The following is a 10446-nucleotide window of genomic DNA, read 5'->3' as shown; positions in this document are numbered from 1 at the left end:
CCTGGCGGAGACAATAAGCAATGACGAGTCCATCCTACGGGGAGGAGGTCACTTCACTTGCACTCTGGTGCCAGGAGAACAAACTCGCTCTCAATATCAACGAAACCAAGGAGATGATCGTGGACTGCAGGAGGCAGAGGAGAGAGCACACACCTATCTTCATTGACAGCGTTGCTGTGGAAAGGGTCAGAGAGTTTTGATTGATTGAAATTGATTGATTGACATTTTTATTTGGCAAAAGAATGTAAAACAACACAGTTACATTTATAATGCTTTTGTCTAAAAGGTCCGGCAAAAAAGGTCCTTGCGGACTTGTTTCCGTTGGGGTCCTTGAGTTAATTTCATAGACTTCATAGACTAGTTGCACGGCAGACACATCGATGAGGACCTCAAGTGGGCCACATACACAACTCATGTGGTGAAAAAGGCTCAACAGACAGCTGTACTGGATCCGTCTTCTGAAGAAGTTCGGATCCAACAGCGCCATCGAAAATGTGTCACAGCCTGGTATGGGAACTGTACCACCCGCAAGAGGAAAAACCTACAGCAGGTGGTGCGGACAGCCCAGCGCATTGTGGGAGGTGAGCTACCCTCCCACCAGGAATTGTACGAGATGCAATGCGTGATTAAAGCTCAACGTATCATCAAGGTCAATTATCAACTCCAACTCCGTACACACCATGCGACAACAGACGGTCAAGCTCTGTCGCACTATCAAATGCCTGAGCACATGATTTCTGAACAGTTTCTACCCGGCTATCATCATACTGTTGAACAAGGCATGAACACCGCCTGCCTGAGGTGGTTTTTAACCATCTAAAAGATGCTTTTTTTTTTTACCTTTCCATGCTGCACAAACAGGTCTTTAAAACAGCACCCTTAAGAAATATTACCTGCTGCTACAATTCTTTTCACCTGCAATGTTTCAAATTAAGCAACAATATGTGCACACCTGCATTATGATGCTAACGTTCTAAATATCATGTACATCTGCTTTCACATACACTATCTGTATATATGTATATCTATATTTGTTCCGTTTAACCTGTTCTATCTCTTTCCCTTTGCTCCCACTACTGTACTGTACCTCTATCCTCTCTCTTCTCACATAATTCTACAAAACGATGTAGCGCACACGAAAAGACCTGTAAACTGTGATGTGACAAATAAAACTGATTCTGATTTTATTTTGTTCACCCAAAAGAACTAGTTATTTTGAACAAATCATTCACAAAAGACCCAACAATATTTCATATAAATCTGTTTATTGTCATACTGTAATAAAATGTATGGTAAAACACTGATTTCATCGAACACCAAACAGACCACGGTCTGTTTTAGAACATTTTTGTTTAGTGTTTGAAGAAGCTGATTACCATTTAATGGTAATCAGTAATGTCCAAGACCACCTGTATCGTCCTTAGTTTAAAGGCACAATCAATGATCCAAATGTGAACAAATGGGTAGCCCTTCCAACGAGAATTAAATTATGTATCTGTACTGTTTCTAAACAGTAAGAAAGTTCCAAGAAGCATAATGATATTTTACATTTACAATCAATAATGTATTTGTTCAAAACAATCCCAGACCTTTAAAGTTGTCTTTACAAGAATTATCCTGATGGCTCAGGCTCAGTCAATAAAGGAGAGAGAAAGAGAGAAAAAGTGTTTTAATGTATGAACTTACACAGAGTGGCATAACTGGCATTAAAGCATCAAAAGTTCTTTAGAGCTAGTGGAAAAGTAATCTTTGTGTTTTTAACTCTGTGTGTACCTAAATGTTAGGTTATGGTCTTGTAAGGATCTTACCATTTTAGCCACTATAAGACTCACATTATATATGCCATACAATACCTTTTCTCTAAGTGATGCCTTGTGCACCACAATTACCCACACACAGCCCTGCATCAGACCACAGTTGACTTTTATGTTCATGTGAATGTAGGCCGCAGTTCGCTCTCTGTAGAAGCCGATGACAGCTTAATTCCTGGACTTGGCCCCCCTGCTGAGGCCCTGCTGTTTGTGTTGTTTGACAGACAGAGATCAGGCCGAGGAGAGATGAGTGGGAACCCTCTGAGTCCGCTCAAGTTTCTGGCCAATGTGAAAAGATTTGTCCAGGCCATTCAGATCTGATGGAGTTTCCCATGTTCCGTAGTACAGGTTTTTTGGGATAATAAGCTCCTCTGTCTTTCCCCCATGCACGCACGCACTTACACACGCACGCACGAACGCACGCACGCACGCACGCACGAACACACACACACACACACACACACACACACACACAGACACACACACTCACTCACACGCAACCTAACTTCCCCTTTTGGGCATTTCATGCCCTCAAACTACAGTACGTGGTGTAGATAAATGTTTCACTCGTCACAAACCAAGTAAGAGGGATTGGAATCAATTGCTTTGGTGTTGGATGAGGCAGAAAATGAGTGAAGAGAGGAGGGGAAATGGGAGTGAGGTAGCGGAGAAAAGGGAGTGGGGGAATGAGCTGCAAAGAGGGTGCACCTTAGTTTAAAAGGGGTGGAGCAGTTGAGGTTTGGGGCTAACATGACAAGAGAGGGGCTAAAATAAAAGCGTGTAGAGGGAACAAGATTTGACCGATTAGTCTTATGTTAAGAAGGAAGGGCGCGTTACTTGGATTGTGGGTACGATTCATAATCGTTTGGAGAGAAACCAGAAGGCAGTGCAGTGTTCTTTTGAATATCTAATCTTGAGACAAGTGTAAGATCCATGCCGAGGAATATGGTTGATGCAATGTTATAATTCCGAAGATGACAGTAAGTAAGCCTCTCACAGGTGCTGAAATGAAGCAAATGTTCTTTATTTTCCTAATGATGAGTAAGATTGCATCAGTCTCCACGCAATTCAATGGATACAACTGTGATGCCAACTACCACAGCAGATTTCCTGGTGAGAATAATAAATAGCTTTATATAATAGTGCAAATGTCAGACCTGTCATTCTCTCTCCTTTTATTATGACTTTGGATCAAAAATGTGGATTCTCTCTTGGAAAAATCGAAACACCAGTTCTTCTTGCTTTTTTATTTCCACTTCTTTTTGAACTTCTATTTCAGTGTGGTCCACTGACACTTTCTATATTCTTTGCACTCTGTCCTTCCTCTTCTCTATTTCTCCAGCTGAGCGGGACATTAGCGTGTACTGTGGGGTTCAAACCATTACCTTGAAGATCAACTTCTGTCCAGTGTTGTTTTCTGGATACACTGATGCAGACCTGGCATTAAATGGTCGGCACGGTGATGGCCACTGCAGGGGCTTCGTCAACAACAACACTTTCCCCACAGCGGTGCTGTTCAGCATCAGCCTCAATACTCTAGAGTTCTGCGGGAACACGCTGGAGGTAAGGAGCACACAGTCAGCTGCAGCATATGAAGAGGGCCTTTCCAATAGAGATGCTATTTGGAATAAAACTGACACCTTCACTTGGAAAATTACAGTTTTAAGCCTAATTTATATGCCAAATTTATATTGCATCTGAGATATTTTGCTTAGATAGTAACACGTTTGATGATGACACTTATTAACCATTTTTACCCTGGGGTTAAACTTAAAGGCCTTTGCAAGGCCTCAGCGATATGGCAGGGATTTGTATAGGAATATAACTTTTTTACTTTCACTTTTTTACACACCATTTAAAGTGGTTAAACAGTGACCAATGAATCTGACATACTGTAGAAGTGTTTTAAGTAAACACTTGATATTTAGCTTTTTGGATTAAGGTGGTGTGAGATTTGATATGTTGTTGTTTTCTCCCCAGGTAACCACAGCCTATGGGGCAAATGCCTATGGGAACATGTCTCTTGTACAGATTGGGAATATCTCTGGCTATATTGACACTCCTGACCCACCAACCATTATTAGCTACCTGCCTGGACTACTGTATAAATTCAGCTGCAGTTACCCTCTAGAGTACCTGGTCAACAACTCACAGTTGGCATCGTAAGTTCCATCCAAGTGTTTTACAGTGAATTTAACCTTTTACTTGTGTTCAGCTCAGTTATCTAATTAACCATTCGTATAGTTTTTGCTCATAAACTATGTTGGCCATTATATTTCTAAAATACTGAGGTGTCATTTACAAAATAAAGTTTCCATTATATTTTAAATATAGATTAGGATATGTCTAAGTTTCTACCAGTGGTGTGTTTTATCTTGTTACGCTATATATGTAGTGTGACCTGCAGAATTCTTCTTAGCCAAGCATAGCCCTCTACTAACCATTTCCATCCTTTGGAAACGCGCTAGCGTATGTCCACGACCATGCGCATGTCGTGCAGGGAATGATTATCGTATCCCTCCGAAAAAAATCTAACACACCACTGGTTTCTACCACTAATAAATAGAAAATACGACAGACGTTTTTCCAAAGCCTTTCACCTGAAAGTCTTCTTCAGATAAAGGAAATACCTGGAGAAACTTTTCAGATGAAAAGGCATTCTATCCATGTGGTTCTTCACATCTTTTATTTTGTTCTTTTATTTTTGGGACAACAGTACGATAATACATTTCGTCTTCTGCGTTTGCTGGCAGCTCCCTTCTATAGCTCAAATGCATATATTCTTCAAAATTTTACCTTTTACTAAGATTGATGAATTAAAATAATGTAACATTATGTATTGATTGTGTGTATTACCGTGTTATTGATGTGAATACATAATGATAACCACAAACTACCTTTTCATAGCTCATCTGCTGCAATATCTGTGAAGGAAAGCAATGGTACATTTGTGAGCACTCTTAGTATGATCTTATACAATGTGAGTATGAAATGAGGTTTGGTGTGAAAAACATAATAAATACCACAAACTTGGCGGCTATATTGTGTCACATAAAAGAAAATCCAAATATATAGCATTTGATTTAGTGTTTTCTTATTATTCTGTCTTTTGAACAGGACTCAACATACTACCAGCCTCTCTCAATCCCAATGGCAGGGTTAGCTTTAAAAACCAGAGTGTTTGCAGCTGTCAAAGCCACAAACTTAGATAAACGGTATGAAATGTTATATTATATATCCATGGTATTGTAGATTCTCCCAATAGATGGTTAACCATTAGACACATAGAGCATGTTGTAGACCTGTATTACATAGTTTTAATGTCATACACTGGTAAAGTAAGACAACTTTGTGAGCATTCAACAACATTTAATCAATATTTGTCATATTATCTATTCAATCACCATCTTTTCCAATTCAACTCCAGCCTCTAAGGTTTTCTTTTCATGCCTTCTGTCATTATGTTATTATACTGTGTGAAGGCGCCAGTCCTTGTGTAGCTATATCTCTATTCTCCATCAAGGCCTTACAGTTTTGTCTCTCCATAGATGGAATATCTTGATGGACTACTGTTACACAACCCCCTCAGGGAATCCAAATGATGAACTGCGTTATGACCTTTTCTTTGGGTAATCTGTCTTTTTCTCAAAGAATGCCTGGATAAAAAGCCAAAGTGCCCCATTGCCTATTCACCAGACCACCATACATACATCAATTAACTCTAAAAGGCTTATCAGAATTCTGGAAAGTTTCTCAAATGGACATTATAACATAGCATAGTCTCCATCATGTCTGTGCGCTCAATGCATGCATGTATATGAATGTGTTGTGCTCTTTTGAAACAGCTGCCACAAAGACCCACAGACAACCGTTTTTGAGAATGGGAACAGTCAGATGGGTCGCTTTGCCTTTGAGGTTTTCCGTTTTGTTAAACACCGACATCAAAAGATGTCTACAGTGTTCTTGCACTGCGTCACCAAGCTTTGCCGGGTGGATGACTGCATCATGCTCATGCCGGTAAGTATAAGTTCTTCACAAGTCTCTCTACAATTATACATCAATTATTTTAAACCCATTTGTAACCCAGTTTAAAAAAACGCTTTAAAAGTAAATTATTATTTCCATGGCCATCTCTGTACTTTTGTCTACTTTCTACTTCGTCTTCTTCTTCTTTCTAAATTGAACTGATGGCTCTGAATATTGTAAGCATTAGATGATCAGAGACAGTGAAAAGATTAGTCATATTGACGTCATTCACCAGTCATTATTAATATCTAAGCTTAAAAAACAGACAGGGCTCAGATTTTTTTAGACCCAGTCATTAGGCACTTTCTGTATCCGCCACTGTTCGATAACTGGTTTAACAAGGTTTGAATAATTGTCTGGCAGACTGGCAGTGTCTTTATTAGAGTGTTAATGTAAAAGGGTATTTGGGAAGCCCAGCTCTTATCCTGTTAAACTAAAGGGTATTTGGGAAGCCCAGCTCTTATCCTGTTAAAAAAAAAAAAAAAAAAACTCAGAGTTCCAGGAGGTCCCCAGCAAAACTGCTTAATAGCATTAAAATCATCATACAATAATGAGAGTGCCTGTTGTGAATAATAGTCTGGATAATCCAATATCATGACTTTTATATTCTGATTTGATTCGAGTAACAACGTGTCCAATGATGATGTATGAGAGTAAAATTATATTTATTTATTTTAAATGTATTGAAGTAAAAGTGAATGTTGTGATGAATAGGCTATCAACTCAAGTATAGAAGTAAGTACGTGTACTTTGTTACTTTACACCACTATCTCTGCATTCATTAAATCAGTGTCCTACCTATTCTGAAGAAAACCTGGAGACTGGCAAGTCACTCACTGTATACTGGCTCTAAAATTTTTATTTTTTAAATCAAAGATTTGCCGCGGACATGGACAAGTCTTGCCACGGACACATTTGTCCATGTATGGACACTTTGATGGCCTGCTTAAGACTCTTCATTCCTTGGATACTGTATCAACATTATGACATTTAGACTTGTATTGTGATCTTGACCTTTGACCGTTTCAACTCAAAAGTGAATCTTAAATGAGATGATTTACAAGAACATCTGGACAGGCTGCATGCCCAGAACGTCTGGCCCAGTGTTATTTTGCTAACAGACAGAAAGGCAGACAAACAGACATGCTGAACATGAAAAACTACTGCGATATGCATGTCCTATAATAAAAGGTGCTTTTTAAAGTCTGAAAATGCAATTGCTAGATTTGCGGTCGGCGCCGTAGGCGGGATGTGGAGCAGAAGCCAAATTCTAGGCCAGCATCTGAGGAGGCCATCCTCTCTGCTGGACCCATCATCACCAGGAGTGGTGAGTAATGGCCCACAGCAACACCCAGACACACACAGAGGCATTTACATAACATACACAGCCACATACACAGCCACACGCATAATATGTCGCATCTACGTTTCCCTCTATAAGTCCCCCATCTCTCTCTCTTTTTTTAAAAAAAGATTTGTTTTTGGACTTTTATGCCATTTAATGATAGGACAGTAGACTCACAGGAAATGGGGAGAGAGATGGGGAGTGACACGCAGCAAAGGTCTTCGGGATCGGGATTCGAACCCGCGACACGTTGTCAGGCTGGCATTGCAGCCTAGGGTGCCTGGACCGCCATGCCCAGGCCCCATCTCTCATTATGTGCCTGGAATTATCCCTGAATTCGTCCTCGGCCCATTTCCCATAAATGGAATCAGATTGTACCACTGATAAATTCTCCCTGGCTGGGATCTGCTAGACTCTAGCGGCTCCTCTAGTTGCCAGAGGATCCCTTAGGGATCCAGGGCATCACATGAGCCATTTTCCTGTCTACGCAGGGATCCCTGGAAATCTGATATACCTGGCCATGCCGTCAGCATACACATTAAAACTTCTCAAATATTATCTAATTACATAGAAATAAATATATAGAACATTTCCATTCATATAGCTGGAAGAAGTTAATCCTGGGTGGCTTCCGTGTCATATTTGTTCTAAATGAAGATGGATTGGTTTATAGTATCCATAGCAATAAGCATCATTCACCACTTAATGGAATTCACCACTTAATGGAAATGTATGCAGAATTAGTGGGAAATACCAGGAAATAATGGGAATAAAATGGAAATAGGGGTCAGTAAGGCTATATTTACCATGTCAGATAGAAACAAGTTCATTGATTAATTAATTAATTAATCAATTAATTTGCCGAATAAATCCATTAATTTGGCATATACGTTCAATGTGAAATGTGCCATATGGTGAATTAGCTAGGTAGCAAGTTAACTAATTTAGGTTGACAATGTTGACATGTTTGCTGTGTGCATTCACAAAAAAGGCACCCCTTTTTACATTAAAACCTATGAGAAATTATACCAAAAGGCAATCACATAGTGAAAAAGCTCTTTGTTTTGCTCAGCTGCTTTCAAATAGAGAAATAGGCATATATTTTATCTGACCAATCATGATAAACTGTGTCTTCTTAACAGGTGGACAGTGTGAACACACCCTTATGGTTTAAAGTGAACAACTCATTTATGAAATAAATGTTTTACAATAAAGAACGAATGATTAATTAAAACTCTTCAATTAGCATGCTCAATCAAGCTACTTCCCACACCGTTAACTTCTAGAAAAAGTGAGCAGAAGATATTAAAGGAATATTTCACTTTCAAAAAAACTTTGGGTCATTTTATCGTCTACTCAGGCTTTTGTGAGCCCCCAGACCGTTTTTAAGTTGCTTGATTCAGTATTTAGATATTTGATTTTTATCAGACACGCCCCCTTCCTATACAAACTCATTATAACTTCAAACTCCATTTTTAACATGTTAGATTCATCAAAAACACCCGTCCTTCGTTCTGGTGACTCACCCTGCCCTCCTAATACGTGAGGGGGCCGTGTTCTTTCGATAACTTTTTTATTTTTTTTATTTTTTTAAATTGGAAAAAAAAAAAAAAAAAATACAATAAAACAAATTAATAAAATAAATGAAAAAAGTAATCGAAAAAACACGGCCCCCTCGCGTATTAGGAGGGCAGGGTGAGTCACCAGAACCAAGGATGGGTGTTTTTGATGAATCTAACATGTTAAAAATGTAGTTTGAAGTTATAATGGGTTTGTATAGGAAGGGGGCGTGTCTGATAAAATGAATATCAAATATCTAAATAGTGGATGAAGCAACTTAAAAACTGTCTGGGGGACTCACAAAAGCCTGAGTTGATAAAATGACCCAAAGTTTTTTTGAAAGTGAAATATCCCTTTAAGTTATAAGCTGTGTACTTGGCTAATATCTGCTAGTTAACTGAAATATTATAATAAATACGAAAATAGTCACTCTAGTATGATCAATTAATACTTTCCTGCGTCCTTAGGCTCAGACAGTGACTTACTGTAGTGTTGGCATAGTGTGGACTACACATGTGATGGGAGAATATTTTGCAAGCAGAGGGTTGCAATCTCACTCAATTCCTATTTAATGAGATACTGACAAATCTGTACCCAAAGTCCAAGAGATGCTGCTTTGTCTCCCCAGTGGCATAAACAAGGACAAAAATCCGAAAGTGGAGAATTTTTTTTTAATTAATTATTGAGCAAGGCAACTATTTTGACACAAGGTCTTGAACATGATCCACAGGGTCACTTGAAGACTGTGCCTTGGATTTTTTTCCATGTTAATGCGACTGGGGAGACAAAGCATTAGCCTACCTCTTGGACTTTGTGTTTTTGTATACCTGTTCCACCAAAGAGCACATGTAGCACCTGTCTAGAGAGCCACCTGATCCATGCAGCGCTTCCTCCCTTTGTTCTAAATCTGTACTTGTGATGAAAGAGTGCACTGCATTCAGCAGTGTGCATGGTTACAATTCAATTTAAATGGGAATAAAAAAATTCTATTGCTTGTTTGTATTAAGCCCCCACCCACCTAAAAGAGAAAAACCAAAGAAAAGTTTAAACGATTTCTATATTGAAATTGTGCACTTTTCCAAAATTCCACAAATTCCTGGGCTTAATTTCCCTTAGAAAAGTTCCGGATATTTTCTAGAAAAATATCGGAAGTTGTCAGGTTCTTTGCAACTCTAATTGTCTCCCAGCAAAGTAAGTGGCTGTGAATAAGGAAGTATGACCTATCTATATTTTTATATTTATGCCTATTTGAGTACTTTGTCAAAAACATTGTAATAAACGCTGTCTTAATATTTACAGATGAAACACCAGCCAACAACTCACAACTTGGTAAGCTTTCTTTAACACTTTGCTAACCAACCTCCAGCAATGGAGTGAATTGGGCTCATCACGTACGCGTACGCACACACACGCGCACACAAGCACGCACGCACGCACACACACACTTTTGGAAAACCTGAAAATGCATCTATAATAGCTAAAAGGCCATAGTTGTTAAGTTTCTGTGTTTGTTTTTGTTATTCTTCAGCTGCATCTAGTAACTCCTCCCTGCCAATGAACCCAGTGACCAGTGCGCTGCTCTCGGGCGTAGTCATCCTAGGAGGGCTCAGTATCAGCTTTTTCCTGATCTCAGTCCGCCTGCTACACAATGCCCGCCTACCCACAGTCACATCCTCGGGATCCTGGAACCCCACCTTCAAATGA

The 10446-nt window shown here is 39.3% G+C and overlaps 1 protein-coding gene across 1 annotated transcript; it reads left to right on the top strand.

Moving 5' to 3' along the window:
- Positions 1 to 2785: 2785 nt before the first annotated feature.
- Positions 2786 to 10446, top strand: LOC308085481 (zona pellucida-like domain-containing protein 1; the record flags this gene model as incomplete). The annotated part of the gene is made up of 10 exons (XM_080428652.1): positions 2786 to 2924; positions 3154 to 3374; positions 3792 to 3973; positions 4719 to 4791; positions 4929 to 5026; positions 5360 to 5440; positions 5657 to 5828; positions 7062 to 7164; positions 10042 to 10071; positions 10271 to 10446. The coding sequence occupies 10 exons, from the start codon at positions 2786 to 2788 to the stop codon at positions 10444 to 10446; spliced, it is 1275 nt and encodes a 424-aa protein (XP_080284778.1).

This window comes from Gymnoscopelus braueri, assembly GCF_963280865.1.
Source record: "Gymnoscopelus braueri genome assembly, chromosome: 5".
In the NCBI taxonomy this organism is placed as follows: Eukaryota; Metazoa; Chordata; class Actinopteri; order Myctophiformes; family Myctophidae; genus Gymnoscopelus; species Gymnoscopelus braueri.
Note: the sequence above shows the minus strand (reverse complement) of the source record. Positions and strands in the feature narration are given on the sequence as shown.